Source organism: Sinocyclocheilus grahami, unplaced genomic scaffold (genome assembly GCF_001515645.1).
Source record: "Sinocyclocheilus grahami isolate Dianchi unplaced genomic scaffold, SAMN03320097.WGS_v1.1 scaffold225.1, whole genome shotgun sequence".
Classification (NCBI taxonomy): Eukaryota; Metazoa; Chordata; class Actinopteri; order Cypriniformes; family Cyprinidae; genus Sinocyclocheilus; species Sinocyclocheilus grahami.
In genome coordinates, this window is record NW_015505404.1 from 2,220,197 (window position 1) to 2,240,206 (window position 20,010).

General features: G+C 35.8%; 3 protein-coding genes across 4 annotated transcripts; 2 read left to right on the forward strand and 1 right to left on the reverse strand.

Annotated features, from left to right (window-relative positions):
* The first annotated feature begins 194 nt into the window (after positions 1-194).
* On the forward strand, positions 195-10,492 carry LOC107596981 (von Willebrand factor A domain-containing protein 9-like). 2 transcript variants are annotated; one of them, XM_016287866.1, is made up of 13 exons: positions 195-275; positions 739-1,019; positions 1,106-1,213; positions 4,249-4,404; positions 4,758-4,876; positions 6,314-6,456; positions 6,965-7,057; positions 8,427-8,571; positions 8,769-8,902; positions 9,280-9,398; positions 9,492-9,557; positions 9,725-9,988; positions 10,416-10,492. In XM_016287866.1, the coding sequence occupies exons 2-12, from the start codon at positions 798-800 to the stop codon at positions 9,977-9,979; spliced, it is 1,560 nt and encodes a 519-aa protein (XP_016143352.1). In that variant the 5' UTR covers positions 195-275; positions 739-797; the 3' UTR covers positions 9,980-9,988; positions 10,416-10,492. The 2 variants fall into 2 exon arrangements, with proteins under 2 accessions (XP_016143352.1, XP_016143351.1); XM_016287865.1 differs by lacking the exon at positions 10,416-10,492 and having other exon boundaries at positions 9,725-10,001.
* Positions 10,493-10,896: 404 nt separating this feature from the next.
* LOC107596982 (very-long-chain (3R)-3-hydroxyacyl-CoA dehydratase-like) lies at positions 10,897-16,425 on the reverse strand. The gene is made up of 11 exons (XM_016287867.1): positions 16,200-16,425; positions 14,846-14,888; positions 14,658-14,731; positions 14,391-14,555; positions 14,239-14,287; positions 14,025-14,135; positions 13,336-13,463; positions 13,112-13,224; positions 11,788-11,894; positions 11,523-11,654; positions 10,897-10,986 (listed from the first exon to the last, which is right to left on the reverse strand). Exons 1-11 carry the CDS (start codon positions 16,278-16,280, stop codon positions 10,910-10,912), a joined length of 1,080 nt encoding a protein of 359 aa, XP_016143353.1. The 5' UTR covers positions 16,281-16,425; the 3' UTR covers positions 10,897-10,909.
* A 555-nt stretch (positions 16,426-16,980) lies between these two features.
* On the forward strand, positions 16,981-18,901 carry LOC107597001 (phosphopantothenoylcysteine decarboxylase-like). The gene is made up of 5 exons (XM_016287885.1): positions 16,981-17,313; positions 17,911-18,006; positions 18,144-18,272; positions 18,369-18,537; positions 18,780-18,901. Exons 1-5 carry the CDS (start codon positions 17,170-17,172, stop codon positions 18,848-18,850), a joined length of 609 nt encoding a protein of 202 aa, XP_016143371.1. The 5' UTR covers positions 16,981-17,169; the 3' UTR covers positions 18,851-18,901.
* Positions 18,902-20,010: the final 1,109 nt, after the last annotated feature.

Below are 20,010 nucleotides of genomic sequence, written 5' to 3' on the forward strand. Positions count from 1 at the left end.
TATTAAATTGGTCCACAATGAGATTTATAACTGATTCTAACAGGTTTTGTCCACAGCATTATCCTAGATATGTACGTTTGTGTATTGGCTATCTCTTGTATTTTTTCCAGTTTATTTTATGAGATAATTTATATTAAGATACAACTTTTAAAATGTAATTTTCTCTAGCTCGTTCTCGACTAGGAACTAGTTAGCAGGTTCCTTTTGTTTCCAAACGGTCCGGTTATCACGGTGCACACTTGGTTAAGAATAAGAAGAAGGGATTTCAGCGATGGGTAAAATTGCAACATTTTGTTGAAATGTTCAAAAGTTGGTTTACATATCTAACTTACGAGTTGTATTCGAAAATATCTACTGAATTTAAAACGTTTATAATCATTCTGAGTCAAATTTACAGTGCGAACGTTTGGCAGGACACTGACATAGAAACATTCATATTTACTTTGGTTGTTCTGTAACATGAAAAAACTGTGTACGTACGTCTAAGAAACTCCAGTTTTAAACAGCCTATTGATGGTCTCCCAGCCTGGTCAAGCAGCTCTGGTTTTAGAGGGGTTTTGGATTCTGTAAGCTGGTCAGACTGGGAGACCACTTGGCCAGGAATAGTTAGGCAAGTTTAAACACCAGCAAAGACGAGCAAACCATCTTAGGGATACCAGGGAAATTACTATGTGTGTTTTACTATACCACTGCAGAAGCCTCTTTGCTCACACCGTCATATGCTCCTGTTTTACACAGATATCTCAAGCTTTCATTCATAACTGTTCTTCAAAGTGTAAAGAGAAGAGCTTGCTACCATGCCCACTGTGGTTCTTATGGACTCGTCGCTGTCCATGACACGACCCGTGTCAGAGGAAGGCAGTGAAGAGTTTCAGAGAAAGAACCTGGCAGTTCATGGGCTGACCATGCTGTTTGAACACATGGCCACAAACTACAGACTGGAGTTCACTTCACTTGTCACCTTCTCCTCCCTCTGGGAGCATATGGTGCCCTTTACCAGAGACTACAATACTCTGCAGGTAAAAACAGACCAGTTGTCATGCTGTCTACACAAAATATAAGTTGTCTGGTCTCTTATTGTTATCTCTCATCCAACGTTTTGCAGGAAGCCTTGAATAACCTTGAAGACTATGATAAAACCTGCCTAGAGGCTGCATTGCAAGGTGTTAGTAATATAGTACAGCAGGAATGGGGAACCTCTTGCCCATGCCAGGTAAAAAAAAATATAAAGTAATTGAAAATACAATATATTATGAAAAAAGAAATATTGTGATTGGGTTAGGGTTAGGTACACTCAGGGGCGCATTAATGCACCGGCTTCAACGGGCTGAAGCCCAGGGAGATACACTGGGAAAGGGGCCCACTGGCTGCAAGGAAATTATATTTTTTCAAATAATTATTTGAATATATGGGAATTTGCAGCAGTGACAACAGCGTTCTGTAAACAAACTCACACACATATTTTCAGCGATGCCCTGGTTGTAGTTTATAGTGAATGGTTCAGTTTAAGTTTCCCCCACACAGTTTGTATAGTTGGTATGTTCCATGTATTCCACTGATATGCTAAACCTGTCCTGGAGGCCCCCCTGCCCTGCCCTTTTGTATGTCTCCCTTATCTAACACACCTGATTCCACTCATCAACTCATTAGTAGAGACTGCAAGAACTAAATTGGGTGTGTCTGATTATGGAGACATACAAAATGTGCAGGGCAAGGGGTCCTTCAGGACAGGTTTGGGAACCACTAGCGGAATACACAATGCATGCGCTAGTAAAGCCCAGCACGAGAGTGTCTTTATGTTAACGTGCAGATCAACACGAAACACAGCACTTCTGCTGTGTGGTTTTAGGTTCAGTCACTGTGTTGCAACATGCTGCTTCAGAGTCTCAATCTCAAATCTGGGGATGGAAGAATAGGAATCATCCTATTGTTTAAATGTGATCATTAAACTTTTTGAATGGCTATGATTGAATTAATTAAGCGCAAGCATGGCACGTTTCAAAATAAAAACGCAGTTAGCAATCACCAAATAGCTCACATTTATGCCAACTTGCCAAGTCTTGTTTCGATCTACTGATGATGAATAATGAATATTTTGTGTAATTTATGGTGTTTAAATCATACCTGTAAACTCATATTTGGGCTAGGAAGGTTCTGATGGCATTTCAGAGCTCCAGACTCATTCTTCCCACTAGTCACTCTTTTGCTACTAACTTTCTCAGTTGGTCGCATGAGCACATGATTTGGTCGCAATTGTTGTTGTTTTTTTGCTACAAGATGGGATTAATCAATGCGTGCTGATTAACTTTTATCATAGTTTATAGTTATATGGAAATGAAAAAGGTTAACATTCAACCTGGTCTTTTTCATTATTAGTAGGCTATTATTTGTGATTTGAATTTTGTAAACAGGAGTTCCTCTTTTGCTATGTTATAAGCAGCGGGCTTCGGATGCTTTCGCTTTTGAATTTGCGATCTTGTTGTCACGTTTTACAAGAAAAGATAATTGTCTGTTTTGCTTGCATCTATACCTTTCACTTTTTAAGACTAAAACAAAAGATGGATTCATTGTTATTCTTAATTAAACAAGCACAACAACAATAAAACAGTAAGATACAATGACAAACAAGCTTACAAAATGTTTATTAACAAAAATGAATAAGATGAGGCATGGCATACACCACATGCTGTATTATATACAGACTAATAAATTACAGAACGTTCAAACACTGAGAAATCAAATAAAAAATAAATAAAAGAGAGCCTCCATAGCATATCATGAGGTAAACAGCAAAGATGAAAACAAATAAAAACAAAAAGAAAAGTAAAACTAAACTTGCTGTCGATGACAGTGCTTGCATGTTTTTTTCCCCCACAAGAATACCAACATGTTCACCTTTGGTTTAAGAAGCGGTCTTTTACTTTACTTTAGCATGAAAACCATCCATGTTTCCTCAATGTTCACGTAATTTTTGCTGCGCGCACCTTCGCGCTCGTGCTGATGCGGCGAGTATAAACCAGGCTCTACACTCTAAGCGCTGCGCAGCTCAAATAAGTAGAGCAGTTTCGTTTGCCGTTTGATGTTTCACATATGCAACAGAAATGGGTTATATTTAATGAGTAAATAATGAGTTAAACAATGCAGTGGTCGCGCCAGTGCGACCGACCGCTAACAAAATTTAGTCGCACAGGCAGGAAAAATTGCAGTCTGGAGCCCTGCATTTTCTTTTCATATTACCTCAGTATAATGCCTGTAATAACATAATGTTTACTTTATGCAACTGTTTCACAAGCGCCACCTTCTGGCAAGGAATGAATTTGCATATTCACTTATATTCACATTTTACGCAGAACAGTGTTGTGAATGTTAACTGGCCTATCAACAGGGGGGGGGGGAATCAAAATTTGACAAAATAATTGTCAGGAAGCTTTAAAAAAAGTTATCTAGGGAAGGGGGGGTCTACTGTAACGCTGTAGCCCAGGGGCCTCTGGTTATCTTAAGGCGCCCCTGAGTACACTTATATATACATATCGGAATAACCAGAATATAGTATGAAATACAGTGTTATGCAATGTCAGTGTACAGTACAATGTAGTATATACAGTAATGTACGTTATACATTTACATTAGTGCTGTCAAGCGATTAATCGCGATTAATCCAAAATAAAAGTTTTTGTTTACATAATATATATGTCTGTGTACTTTGTATATTTATTATGTATGTATAAATATACATACATACAGTATATATTTTTAAAATATGTACATGTATTTACATGTATATATTTATATTCATATAATTGATATTATATATAAATATATTTAATATATAAACAACATGTTTTTCTGAAATATATACATGCATGTGTGTGTATTTATATATACATAATAAATATACACAGTACACACATATATATTATGTAAACATAAACTTTTATTTTGGATGCGATTAATCACGATTAATCGTTTGACAGCACTAATTTAGATGTAAATGTATTGTAAATTTTTTAAATAGCTAGCAATGGGTTAGGTCTTTTTAGTTATTGGATATGAATGATGCTTTATACTGGGTACTGCTTTAGTACAATGTCTAGATTTTAAACATAATTTTTTTAATATATACAATTGAGATAATTGTTCCATTCTATTTTCTACAGATTATTATTTTTTATATAAAGCTAAATGTTTTGATTTGACTGCATTGATGTTGTTTATCAGTGTTTATGTTGTTCTTATGGTGGCCTGTAGGTGGTACTGGTTACTGATGGTGCACTTGGCATTGGTCGTGGATCTTTGCATCATTCCCTGCAAACAGTGAAACAACATGTGGAGGACAAGAAATTTCCACTGCCATTCCCATTCCCTTCCAAACTCTATGTCATGTGCATTGCTAATGCAGAAGAGGTACATTAGTCTGTTTTTACTGTGTTCTTACCAATGTTATTTTGGTATGATTAAGAGACTATTTTATTTTTTATCATTATTTTGAATGAGTTTTCATTTTTATATCTTCCGTTTTAATTTTGGTTAGAATTTTAGTAATTTTGTTGTGTTTCTTTCATTTTTATTAGTTCCTGTTTGTTTTTTGTCTTTGTACTAACTTGGTTTTTCCATTACAATGAACATACTCAGGAGCTTTGAACATTCACTTTATTTCATAATTATATATATATATATATATATATATATTTTATTTTTTTTCCCCTTTATTTTATGTTTTTCCTCTATTAAATCTGTTATTTTGATGTCCCCTGAAGCTCCAAGCTATGGATAGCATGGATAACCTAGAGCAGCTGATTAATTTGAATGGTGGAGAGGGTCAGATATACACTATGGAGGGACCCCTTTGTCTTAAAAGTGTCCAGTCTATGTTTGGGTGAGTAATGTTACTTTGTGCATACATTATATTATTAGCCCCCTATAAAATATTTCATTATTTTTTAAATAATTCCCAAGTGCTGTTTAACAGAAAGAAGATCATTTCTAAACATAATAGTTTATTTAGGAAGCTTGGGAATGTTTGTAATACAAATAGAAACAAAATTATAACCAAGAATAAGAAAAGTCTACAGGCCAAAATTATTAGTTTTCTGATGTTAATAGTCAATGGTGTATCACTTTTGCTTGATAACAGCCTTTAGTTGTTTGTTGGAGTTCTCAACAATTTCAGGCATGTCTCCTGAGTTGCAACCCATTCCTCCTCAGCAAATCTCTTAAATTCCTCCTGATTTGTTGGTCTCCTGGCATGGACTCTGGTCTTCAGTGAGCCCCACATATTTTCTATTGGATTCAAGTCTGGGCTTTGTGCAGGCCAGTCAAGGATGTTCACTTTGCTCATTTGTATGATTTGCATGATTTTGGTATGATTTGTGTCGCTATCATGCTGGAAGACAAAACGTCGACCCGAACCATCTTTTGTTGCAGATTGCCTGAGGTTGTCTTTCAAAATCTTCTCGTAGTCTTCCGTTTTCATGATTCCTTTGACCCTGACGAGATTCCCAGTTCCAAACGCACTGAAACATCCCCACAGCATTACACTCCCACCTCCATGTTTCACTCTGGAGATGGTGTTCTTTGGGTTGAGCACCTGTCCCTTCTTACTCCAAACATAGGCAACATCTCAATGGCCAAATAGCTCGACTTTTGTCTTATCTGACCAAAAGACACGTTTCTAGTATACATAGTTTTTCTCCAGGTTGTCCTTCAAACTTCAGTCTAGCTTGGAAGTGTCTCTTCTTCAGAAGAGGAGTTTTTCTTGGTCGGCAACCTCACAGTCCATTCCTGTCCGGGCCTCTAGTGTCCGTCTTCGTTGAGATATCAATCCCAGACTTGACTAAATCATTCACTAGTGTCTTGGCAGTTGCTCTTGGGTCTTTAGGAACCACTCTCAATAGTTTTCTTTACAAAGTTTTTGAAATCTTTCACTTCCTGCCTGTTCTCCACTGTGTGGGTCTCTTCAAACTTCTTGATAATACTTCTCACGGATGGGAAAAGTATTATTATTAAGGGCTAATAATATTGACCGTAGCAATTTTTTTTTATTTTTTAAATAAATATTTTATTCCAGGCAAATTGAAATAAATAAGGCTTTCTCTGGATGAAAAATATAATAAGAAATACTGTGTTAAAGTTCCCTTGCTCTGTTAAACATCACTTGGGAAAAATCTGAAAACAAACTGAAATTCCATGGGGGGGGGGCTAGTAATTTTTTCTTCAACTGTACTACTGAATACTGTATATTCTTGTATTTGATTTAAGTTTATTCTGCTGTTTATGCAACATTTTGAGGTTAACATTACTTTTGTGTTGGCAGTAAGCTGATTGACCAGGCATACTCTCCCTTCCATGCGGTGATGCGCTGTGGGAACCTGACCTCTGATGTGCAGGTCTTTCCCAGGCCAGAGCCAGTGACCATAGATGAAGAAGTGGATCCCATGCCCAGAACAGTGCAAACAGGTATGAGCAAAGAAGCTAATGAAATTAGCTAATGAAAATCATGTCCTTAATGTTAATAGATCGTTGGAGACATCTTAAAGTGCTACTTGCTGATTAAGGACCTTGTGAAGTAATCCCAGAAGGTGTTCTTTGGTTGGGTTTAAAGCAACTATTACAAAAAAAGAATCCAAGGCACTTCTTCTGGTCCAAAAGAGTTAAAAAGCCTTTATTCACATTCTGGCCATCTCAATAAACATTAAAAATGCCTAAAACTCTGCACACTGACGCATTTCGGCCTTCCTCAGAGTGTGTCACACATATATAAATAAGGCATTTTATGTGAGCATGTTTACATAATAAATATAAATATATATATAAAAAGTATTACATTTCAAGCCTTTAATCAGACAATAAATGTAAATAAATAAATGTTTTTATTTGTTGCTAATCATGCTTGATTCTACATAAAGAGGAAATTGGAGCAAAGTGCAGTTGATAGTTCTTTTACTTTGTTGTGTTTTATATATAGACTTGGAGATTGTGGGTTTTATTGAGATTGGAGATATCTCCAGCCCCCCGGTTTTATCCAGGCACCTGGTCCTTCCCATTGCTGTGAACAAAGGTCAGTATTTTGCTTCATATTTTTTTTCCTACAGTAGGTCATCTTATCCACATCTTTATTTATTTTCTGTTAGTCCTGTTGTAATGACAAAGCTGCTCAACTTGTTTATTTACAAAAAAGAAGTGGCAATATATTAAAATGGTGAAATAAAATATTAATAAAAATCATGGAATTCCATAGTTCCAGACGTTTCAGTAACACTTTTTAACCAATTAATGACTTTATAGTTGTTCATGGTTATTTTGATTATTGTTATTATTTTCTCTGCAATTTCTACCTATATTTTATCAAACATATTAATCTAAAATGTTTGTGTTCATATATATTTTATATATGTGTGTGTGTGTGTGTGTGTGTGTATATATATATATATATATATACTGTATATATATATATATATATATATATATACATTTTCACATTTCATAATTTTATCACTTTGATTTTTGTTTTGTTTTCCTGAATAATTTTGACATGCTATATATATATATATATATATATATATATTAGTGCTGTCAAACGATTAATCGTGTAATATATGTATGTGTACAGTGTTTATTTATTATGTATATATAAATACACACATTCAGTATATATTTTGAAAATATTTACATGTATATACATTTATTTATTTATATTATTATATATAAATATATTTAATATATAAACAACATATTTTTCTTAAATATATACATGCATGTGTTTGTATTTATATATACATAATAAATATACACAGTAAACACTCATATATTATGTAAACAAAAACCTTTATTTTGGATGCGATTAATCGCGATTAATTGTTGACAGCACTTATATATATATCTATATATCTATATATATATATATATATATATCTATACTGTATATAGATATATATATATATATATATATATGTTGTGAAAATGTTGTTGAAAAATGAGAATACCCTCCTCAAAGTTACTAAATAAAACAAAGACCGTTTTTGATGAACAGGTAAGTATGCTGAAAGCCTTTAAAGAGAAGTAATGTCTTGACAATTAAAAGTGTTATATAGCCTTGAATCATTCTTTGACTTAATGTTGACAATGGAACCACTTGGGAGGGAATTGCCAAGAGACTTATTTATTAGCACAAAAGAGGACAATGGTACAAAAGGAATACCAAATCATTGTTTTAAGTGTGAAAATATAGCAAAAGTAACACTTCGCTTTAAGCGTTCATTTACTGATGAGTGATTTTTGCTAGAAAAAAAGAGCAGGAAAAATACCAAGCGTCTCAGAGCCGACAGAAGCTATGGAAAGATATACACACACTTTAACATTAATATAGTTTGAGCTTATTAACTTGTCACATCGGCTGGGGCTCACAGGCATGTTCTTTTGCTTGACAGAGGGGGATGAGATCGGTACGGGGGCCACTGATGACACAGAGGAAGAGACCCCAACAAATCAGATGGCTGGAAAGAGCCCAAACTTCTGTGTTCTTCTACATGGCAGCCTAAAGGTGGAGGGGATGGTGGCACTTGTACAACTAGGGTAAGGATCAATATGAAAATATGCATCTGCCTTTTCATAAGCATTCTAAATGTTGGCATTACATTAAAAAAATTAGCTTTTAGTGAATTGCACTGTCAAATGAGAAGGATTTGTTTTCATCTCCAGCATATTTGAGATGAGTAATCTAGTTACTGTGAAATCAAAGTTTTCCCTGTCCATAATGTTTCCTCTGGCAGGCCAGACTGGTTCGGGATGCTTTATTCCCAGGCAGACAGTAAGAAGAAGTCCAATCTAATGATGTCACTCTTTGAGCCTGGCTCGGAGCCTCTGCCCTGGTTAGGCAGAATATCACAGCTTGGCCCTGCCTCAGGTAGCACATTTTTACTCAGTAATTTTATGTGACAGCCACACTAAAAATGCATAAAAAATAAACGGCACTGTATTGTTTTATGCATTGTGTTCCAAGTAGTACATAATTAATACACTGAAACAAAAGTAACCTGGATGGTTCACCGAGTTCAGTTAGGAAACTTGCAGGTAAATACACAAGGGTCAGGGATAACGGTAATACCACACATTTGCATGATTAAATATTTATTTTCTTCTCTCACGCTTTGGTACCTTCTGAGACTGGAGGAACATACATAATAAAATATTTGCTCATTGTTTGCATAAGGTTTTGCTTACTGGCCAAAGATATACTGTAAATATCAGTTGACTACGATTCTTTGTTTGCATGACCTACAGATGCAGCTGAAAATCCCTATGGCGAAGATGACAGTAAAAGTCCTTTTCCCATACAGCCAAAAAACAAAAGAAGTTATGCTCAGAATGTTACCGTCTGGATTAAAGCCAGTGGACTGCAGGTATACACCTGAATACTACACTACATTTAATATATCTGACATGACACTAATTAAAAGTCATTTTACTAAACTTTTTTATAATCACACCTTCAGACGGATGTACAGAAAATTCTCCGTAATGCAAGGAAACTGCCAGAAAAAACACAAACCTTCTATAAGGTGGGTATTTATACATATTACATTTTTCAATTTCTTTCTCTAAGAGTGAAAAATTTAAGGGGGTCTGAATACTTTCCGTACCCACTGTATATTTAAAAAATAAAGTTTATTATGTAGAAAGGATATCATATGCTGATATATGTTAAAATAATTTTTTTTCACTGTAGGAACTGAACCGTCTGCGGAAGGCCGCTCTCGCCTTTGGTTTCTGGGAGCTTTTAAAGAGTGTGGCTGAACTTCTGGAGAGGGAGTGTACACTGCTGCCTGACTCCGCCCATCCTGATGCTGCCTTCCAGCTCTCTCATGCTGCTCAGCAGCTTAAACTGGCTAGTAGTGGAGACTCCAAATATGCAGCCTATGAACACAATATCACCCCCATGCTCACTGATTTCTCAGGGGGAGGAGGAGCCGACAGAATATAGAGGATGGAGGTACAATGCTCATTGGACAACTGCCAGATCAGTTATAGAGGAATGTACCTTTATTTAAAAACTCTGCTCAATGCAAAATGTTTGTCCAAGGGAAACAAGTTACTGCAGTAGAATCACACAGATGTGGCATTTTCAATGTTGTAGTAGTAGTGCCACAAAGGTTTGGAAACATGTGACACAAATTGACATTGAACACTCAATTTGAGGAAAGAAAAACATTCATCAGTTTTCCAAGAAAATGCATTTAGACTTTGTAATCTGTTTTCAGACCAGCAACTGTTTGTGTAAATAACTTTTTCTAACAATTACCAATAAAAATGAAACTGCCTGTAGTTTATGCTTAATGATAGTCACCTGAAAATCAATGCTTGATTTCATTGAAATTTAATTAAACATTTCACTGTTTCATTTACACATTCACATCCAGATCCCACATCCAACGACACTGAATCGGCTCTTCTCATGTGACTTGAATGCTTCATGGCGCTTTCCCTGAGGTTCATGGTCTATGTTGTTGTTATCAGTGCTGTGTCAACAGAAATTACTACTACAACACATCTCAGTGAATGACAGGAAAATAAAATGTTGCTTCTGTAAACATCTACAACATCCAACACAAGCATACTGCATATAGATGGACTGATACAATATAGAAATACCTTCATGGTCCTGGTTTGATAAGATCGATTTCTTTCTAATGTTTTAAATTAATCATTCATATCCTCTACAACTCAGACATGGTCTTTCAGCATGTAGAAAGTAAATGCACTTGAGTTGGTGTTTGAAAGAAGAGAGATAGTTTTCCCTCAGTAATGACTTCTCTGCGACAGAGGGCAAATGTAAAGAAAGAAAATGGAGGCGGCAAATTAAATCAAAGAAAACAGACACACATGGAGAGTGAAACGTGGCTTCCCCTTCCTCTCAGTTGGCTTTCCTCTTTTTTGTGCGAAACCGTCTACTCCTTTGCTTGAAGAGGTGGCGGAAGTTGATGAAGAGCCCTGAAATTGTCAAAAATATATTTATATTGCATAGCAGTTATAATCTTTTACAGGGTTCCCACAGACATGGAGAACCTGGAAATATTAGGGAATTAAAAAATATTAACGTCATGAAACTGTAATGGCAATTTATACTCTGTCTATGCTCAAAATGTCTATAAATACATTGAACAAACATAAAAGTGACCTGACATGTGGCCAAGTATGGTGACCCATACTTGGAATTAGTGCTCTGCATTTTAACCCATCCAAAGTGCACACACACACACCGTGAACACACACCCGGCGCAGTGGGCAGCCATTTATGCTGCGGCGCCCGGGGAGCAGTTGGGGGTTCGGTGCCTTGCTCAAGGGCACCTCAGTCGTGGTATTGAAGGTGGGAGAGAGCGCTGTACATTCCCCCCCCCCCCCTACAATCCCTGCCGGTACAAGACTCAAACCTTTGCTTTTAGTCCGACTCTCTAACCATTAGGCCACGACTTCCCCCATTGTGGGACATTGGATTCATTTTTTTGCATGAGTTTTGTGGACCTTACCAAAGAACATGATCACCAGGTAGAGCTGCAGGATGTAGGAAAAGCTGAGAGAGGTCCCAATGGCTTTAGGCAGAGGAATATTGAGGAGTTTGGTTTCATCAAAGATGGGGATGGACTGGATCACCGCCACAGCTGATCATAATATAAGGGAGCATAAGAAAAGCTGTCAGTTACACATGAACATTATACATTAATGTCTCACCTTCTCATGAACAGCCCATCATGATTTTTAATTCTGGTAGGGCTAATCTACAGATACACATACCTTCAGATAGAACTCCGAGAGGGTACAGCGGTATCCATATGGTGTATCTCAACCAAGTCAACAACTTCCACTCCGTATCAATGCAGGCCAACATGTAGAAAGGATACCTATGGTTCATTTTCACAAATGCAGGATTAGATCCATTTTTATTCAACAAAAGGTCCCTTTTAGGACCGAGCTGTAGGGCTCAGATGATTACAACATCAACACTGCTTTTTAAATCAAAATAGAAAAATACACTACTGTTTAAAAAGTTTTGAAAGATGTTCTTTAAAGTCTGTTATACGCACAAAGACTGCATTGATTTGATCAAAAATACAGTAAAACAATATTGTGAAGCAGTATTATAATTAATTTTTTTTCTATTTTAATATATTTTAAATGTAATTTATTCCTGTAATTACTCCAGTTCTCACTGTCACATGATCCTTGATTTGATACTCAGGAAACATTTCTGATTATTACCAATGTCGAAAACAGTTGTGCTTCTTAATATTTTTTGAGAAACCATGATACACTTTGCTTTTTCAGGATTCTTTAATGAATACAAAGTTCAAAAGGACAGCATTTATTTAAAATAGAAATCTTTTGTAATTGTATGAATCCTTTTACTGCCCATTTTGATTCATTTAATGCTGAATAAATTTTTTTTTTAAATCTTAGTGACCCTAAACTTTTCAAGTTACTGGTAAGTGTAAACCTATTTTAATAAAAAATATTTATTTTATAAAATAAAAAAATCTAAACAAATTACAAACATATAACATTCAAAACTGTTACAGATATGTATTCTCATTTATATATTGTCATATGAACTAGTTACATTGCTTTCAGCCCTAGTTTTGAGGGACTGACTGCCATTTCACTCTTTGCACACGGATGTGTGTCTCCTAGTGATAAGTTGTGTGAGCCCACAGGAAGAGAATGATAGCAGAAGAAGTGTGGATAAACTGTGGCTGTACAGAAACCACATCACTGATGAAACAGCAAAGAACATAAAAACGGCCTAAAATCATTAACCTACATATTTATACCTATACCAAGCTCAAAAAGATACACAGGTAAACATTTCAAATGTAGTATGTATTCTGTTGCTGTAATTCCAATTTAGGTTCTAATTTTCAGTATATTTTGGAAAGAGAAAATGCATTTGATTTAACAAACTAAGGACTGCATATAGGAAGTTGAAATATTAGCACAAAGAAGAGGATATCCTGTAGATAAAGAATGCAGACTACACCATCACACAAACTCCTACATTTCCTCACCATCAGCAGAAACTGTGCTCTTAATAAACATGCACATGTAACATACTATTAATTACCTGAATATCTCAATCATACTCCATAGATAGAAGACAAAGAAGACCACTGGCTTGTTCTGCATTTCCTCTAAAGTGCCAAATATGACAAAAAGGATGAAGTTCCTCCCCATCACCTTTAACAAGAGGAATGTAAATATCTCACTGTCATAAAATTGATTATTCAAAGCAGTATATAATGAAGTGCATTTAATTGGTTACAAAAGCATGAGGCGCACCAGACATACCTGAATGAAAGCAGGCATGACTCCAGTCTTAACCAACCCAACAGCAGGATTAATAACCTCCATTATCGCCAGCATCTGACAGAAGTACATCACGTCGGCAATAGTATGAAATGTGTCGTAGAAAGAATCTGTTGGGTTGAGAAAAAAAACAGTAAAGACCATACTAAACTCCGAGACATAGACAACTATGTTTTCACTGTTTTCACACTTTGGAGAACCACTTTACACCAACCAATTAAAGCAGCTTTTTCAGACGACATGTTTCACACTGCTCATAATTTATCCTAGGTTAACGATTAATCCTGGGTATTGATATGCTGACGTTTCACTGTACATTCCTAGATCCTGGGTTAACATTCTTATTTGCATAATTGTGGTGTCAGTATCATTGACTGGACGAACATAGCACACAACTTGTTCACATAAACTACAAAAGCTGTGCTAACCATGTTTCTGAGCAGGGGTTTCTTAACCCCCGGGTAAAAACCTCACTTCTAAAATGTGTATATATATATATATATATATATATATATATACACACACACACACAAATTTGCATAACAGACCTGCAGGCCTTCTCAAAAAAAAAAAAAAAATTCAAATGAGATGCATTTACTCACAATAACAACAGCTAAAAAGCAGAAGTGTATCTTTAAGCTGCTTACAAAAAGTTGAAAGACTAGACTAACCTTGCCCAAGAATGAACAGACGTACAGTCATGTTGACAAATATCCAGGAATAACCGAGGAACTGGACCAAGTTGTACATAAAGAGAAAACCTTTTTTCAAGCCAAGAAAAGCTGTAAACACAAGTAACATAAGAGTAATGAATACATGGTTATTATTTGGTAAGCTGACCCAATGTGTTTACTTTCTACTTGAAAAAATTAAATATATACTCACGGTCCTTACGAACCCTTGACTCAATGTTGATTTTGTTTATTTTCTCTTCCTGTGCACAGAAAACAGTTTAACACATCAGACAGTGCACTTCTGTGAAGCTCCTCAAGCATAACGAATAATTGGTGTTTTTGGTTATTAGTAAACCTCTTCACCTTCTCTCTGAGCTCCATTTCTGCATCTGACTCATCCAGCCAGCGGTCAAAATCAGGTGCTAAAAACAGAGGCTTCTTCTCTTGTTTAGTGAGTCGATTCCACCAGACGTGCTCCTGCTTCTTTACTGTGATATTCACCTGTCGCTGGGTGGATTTGTGTTTCACCTGTGGACACAAACATTTTCATGTTCCTCCTGTGCAGCCAAACACTTTACATCGATGTTTTCAGAAATTTCTCACAACAGTATAAAGGCAGATGGCTGTTACCTCAGGTTTAACAGGTTTTAGGAATTCCAGACTGAATTCATATTCATTTTCTCCTTTCGCTCCATGCCCTTGACCTTGAAAAGAGCAGAATAAACAGAAGTCACACAACCGAAAAGAAAGAGCATCCAGCTGATGGTTGACAAATCACAACATTCTAGTTCATATCTCATGATAGTCGTGAGATGTACCTTTGAAGTGAAGGATGTTTTCTTCTACACCAATACTGAGACTCTGCGATAGAGACAAAAACGAGTGTGAAGTCAAAGAAGTGTGAAGTCAAGTTTCAAGCTCCTCCTCCCACTGCCTGTTTTATCAGTACAATGCCCTCAAATACACCATGCATACCCAGTTATAAAATAATGAAGCTGGTTACAATATCTGAAATGAACTGATTTGAACGATCACACTTATTAGTGTACAAATTACCAGCAGACCAATATTATAACACAGACTTTTAAATGTTTCTTGCTCCGTGGAAACCCTGCTGTTTTCATGAGGTTTCGGTAAAATTCTATTATGTACTGAACAGTTTATAACAGCGGTTCTCAACTGGGGGCCAATGCTCACTAAGGGGCCTCAGCAAACTTGGGTGCCGCTGCCGCAAGATGAAATAAAGACAAAACAAGCATTAAATAAGCTAAAGCAACTAAAAATCATAATATCTGTTATTTTAATTCACCCCTCAACTGTTTGTTTTTTTTCTTTTATAAAATATAAAAGTGTTATTTGTAGACCTGGAAAACTATATATATATATATATATATATATATATAGTAAATATCCAGTTAATTCCAAACAACTGGAAAAGTCATTGTACCTGTAAATACTGTTGTGGGCAATGGGGCGTCTTGGAGTAAAAAATGTTTGTGAACCACTGGTTTTTGGGGCTTGTGTTGACAGGGTTGGCAATTAAAATGCCAAAAGTCATAATGTTTTGACCTATGTATGGCATTTGTTTTTCTTTTGCCATTCTGACTTATTGCAGACATACTAAGGTAAACAATGTAACAGCTTTCTAAACTGTTTTAACATTTATTTGCATAAAGGGACGTCACAGCAACCCTGTTAATATACCACAGCAATACCACCTTTGTTCCAGAGCTCTCAGTGGCAGAAGGATATTCTGTCTATTCACCTTAATTAGAGGACTGGTCAACATGCTTTAATCTGCCCTGAGAAAGCAATTAGGGGGAAAGGGGCAGATGCTCCTTCTGTGTCAGCAACTGGATTGTAAATAAAACATGCTCTGTCATTGTAACTGGGCCAGATGGTTGGTGGGTCCAGCAGGATCCCGTCCTGGTCTCCCTTTCAGTAATCTTCATTTTTATTCTCTGTGATCTAGGCTTGATGCAAGCAAGCCCTGTCAGACCTACAGAGGCTGTTGTTATTCAACAGCATATCAACCCATCACTACAGTTTACAGTTCTGTAACCTACGATCTGGATTTGCATATATATTAAATGCAATAAATGCGAAAAGAAAGCAGAATAAGAAAAGGACTATAATGGAGAAAAAAAATGCCCCAAAGCAAGTTTTTCTTACCTGTCCATCACTGATCTCCACTCGCAGGTATATCTCCCCATGCCGCTGCGCCCAGTACACGTGAGGTGTGAGAGCCTGCATTGCAAATATTCACATTAAATAATGCGCCTTACTCAGATTTAACAATAAATGACAGGCAATGTAAATCTTGCAACAAGCAGCCGGAAGACGTTTCCAAGTATTCTGTCATTTGTCCAGAATATTCTTCGAGTGCGCGTGCGTGCACGTGTCGTGAACGCAACACTCACCGCCCACTTTTTCAAGTTCCGGAAGTATCCAATTAATTTTCTATAAAATGTAAAAAGTTTTTAAGCCTCGAATCCAACCACCCGGCCCTGAGACAAGTCGCAACTTTCAAACATTTATTTAAAGAAACGGAAATCGGAGAAAAGGACAACGGTACAAGACAATGAACTACACTACCCATGAAGCACTGCGAATGACGTAATCGAACAAAAACGACATGCTAATTAAATAAATACAATGTGCAAATACAAAACTATCAGTTTATCGATTTTTATTATAAGTATGAAATATTTACAATATTTAATATGCTATACTTGAGCTTCCCTCAGGATCATGAGTAGCACAATTCATCACTGGCAATGACTTTTTTTAATGAAGTTCAAATTATATTTCATTCTCACAAATAAAGGCGTACATCATCTTATATGTAGGAATATTATCCGTTTGACGGTTTCATATGTCATTGTTCCAGCCAGCGACGGCGCTGTGACGATGTTTGTAACAGCGCCAGTGTTTACGGAAGTAACTTAGCAACGACTGACTCTAGACTTACTGCTACTTAAATGTGCAGATTTATTGCCCAATATAATTTCATCTCGAAATACATTTCAAATATGAATGATACAAATATCATACCTTACAAGAGAAATACTTTAGACAGGGGAAACTAACCAAATATAAAAAGTCTTTTATAGTTAACAAGTTTAAGTTTTATGTTTTTACGATGCAGCAGAATTCTGAATCTGATCATATACAAATGGACTTGCAAACAAATAGTAGAAAATGTCATGTTCTAGTTGGTTTGACTGGCAGTGTAGCTGCACTCAAGGCGCCTTTGTTGGTAACACAACTACTTGAGATTCCAGGGGTAAGTATATCATATCTATTCAGACAGTTCAAACAGTTTCTGCATGAGTTTCACAGTTAGGTTATCATGTTCACCAAATCACACATTTATCCACTAGGGAGTGCTATTTGTTACAGCATAGAAAGTTATTCTAATATGATATGACTATATTTTAATTTATAGAATACAAAGTAAACTTTTTAAAGATGGAAATTATGCTAGTTCTCCTTTTAGAGTTTTTATGTTTAGTTCTCATTTAAGTTAACATAGGGGTTATTTTTATATCATTTTAATCATTTTAAATCATTTATTTTGGTTTAAGTGGCTGTTGCATTTTGCCTTTCAGAATTAATCAAATAGAAGATATAAAAAATGAATAGTTTTTTTCTTGAGTACATTTAATTATTTGTTTGTTTGTTTTATTGATTGATTTAGAAATAAATATATTAAAAAATATATATCTTCATATGTTTATCTTTACTTTAAGTTTTTTGTCCTGTTCATTTGTTATTGTGAATTTTTAATTATTTTAAATCTGGGTGAAATTTGGTTAAAAGCTATAGTTAAAGATATGTTTTTAGGGGGTGAACGCGCCATTTTTTCTGTTCTGTTCTCTAGGTTGATGTCCGTGTGGTCACCACAGACCATGCCACTCATTTTTACGATATCAATGAAGTCCCTGTCCGTGTGTACACAGATAAGGATGAGTGGGAGGTAAGTACAGCTTTTGAAGAGGAAGCAATGCATTTTTACTATTCAAAGAACAACATAATATTGTTTCTTGCTGTGACGTTACATAACAGCATTTTTAATAGAAGATATGAAGGGTTTTCTTTATATTTCTATGCTAGATGTGGACAAAGCGCTCTGACCCTGTGCTTCATATCGAACTTAGACGTTGGGCAGATCTGCTAGTAATCGCTCCACTGGATGCCAACACACTTGGTAAAATTGCCAGTGGAATATGTGACAACCTCCTGGTAGGTCGTGTATTTATTACATTGTTGTGGCATTTTGTATGGATTTGCTTTGGTGCATTAGTATCTAAGTGTGTTTATCCATTTTGTTGATGACAGACATGTGTGGTGCGCGCCTGGGTCTCCAGCCGCCCTCTGCTCTTCTGTCCTGCTATGAACACAGCCATGTGGCAGCACCCTATCACTGCACAGCAAGTGGCCACGCTTAAAAGCTTTGGATACGTTGAGATACCATGCATTGCCAAAAAACTAGTCTGTGGAGATGAAGGTATCTTCTAAGAAAGTGTATGGCTTTTATGAGGCAATTGCATTGATAAGGGAAAATGGAACAGATAAAAAAAATTCTCATCGATGTGTGAAATCACTCGTGCATTATTCGTTAACTGAAGATCAAAGAGATGGAATCTGGCAGGCTTTGTTAAGCATGCTCCTTGATCTAAGAAGGACTTAATGAATTAATGTTTCTTGTGTTTTGGCTCGTCTTACATTCCAGTCTTGCTGTCTTCACAGGTAAAGGCGCCATGGCAGAGGTTTCAACTATTGTTGAAACTGTCAAACAATACAATCCAGAAACATCCTGAATGACCTTGGACTAAACATACCAGTGGTAAAGAGACACAAGGTTATCTATGGAAGCCATTTCTTAATAAAAACAAAAATAAAAATATTTCCAGAATAAAAAATAATAAATGGAATTGTGATTTGTTTGTTTTTTCTCACACTTCTGACTTTTTTTCCCCAAAATTGTAAGATAGAAACTCAGAATTGTTAGATAGAAACTTGCAATTCTAAGAAAAGTCAGAATTGTGAATAAAAATGTGAAATTACAGTTCTTAAAAGTCAAAATTCAACGTTTACATCTGACAAATCTGACTTATTTCAGAATTGCTAGTTTACATCTTGCAGTTCTGTGTTTACATCTCACAATTGTGACTTTTTTCTTAGAATTGTGAGAAACAAAGTCTAAATTTTGAAGACCCAATTAGCCTTTTAATTTTGTATTTTTTCGTGGCAGAAATTGGCTTTCATAGTTATCTGCACAATCAATAAAGACAATTGAAAGTGTTTATGATATGTAAAATGTTTAATATTTTAGTGTTGTACAATTACACGTTTCAATGTTAAGAAACAAACAAACATTATTTTTCTGTTATTTATGGTTGTATTCATTATATCCATTTATTTTTAAATAGTAATTTCAAATAAGTTACAAAATTTCAAAATCCTTATTTTGAAACTAATTATGATAAATGATCAGAGGAATGACACAGTCTGTTATTACTTAATGGCATCAGATTAATTATCACAAAAGTCATGTAATGCTAATGGAAAATAAGCAGACAAATAGGATATAGTAGTAGAATATTTTACGGGAAAACATATTTATGTTTGGTGAGGTTTACTTGATAGTTTAACTGTTTTAAATGTTAGAAGTCTTCATTTTGACATGAATGTCACCTTGGATTGGCATGCATGTTCTTTCTGTGACCTTTCACCCAGTGGGGGCCTCAGAGGTCGAGTGAGGGGCCTCTAACCACAACAAGAGATTTTCATGAAAATAGTCTCAGGTTGTGCTAGAAGATACTAATGCGCTTAACACCTTGTCTTGTTTTGTTCAGGTACATATCCCGTTGAAGGTTACCGTTAGAAATGTGTTCCATCTGTTAATCATGTGGTTAACCACCTTGATTCTCATTTGGCTAAGATATACCAACAGCACGAGCATATATATATATATATA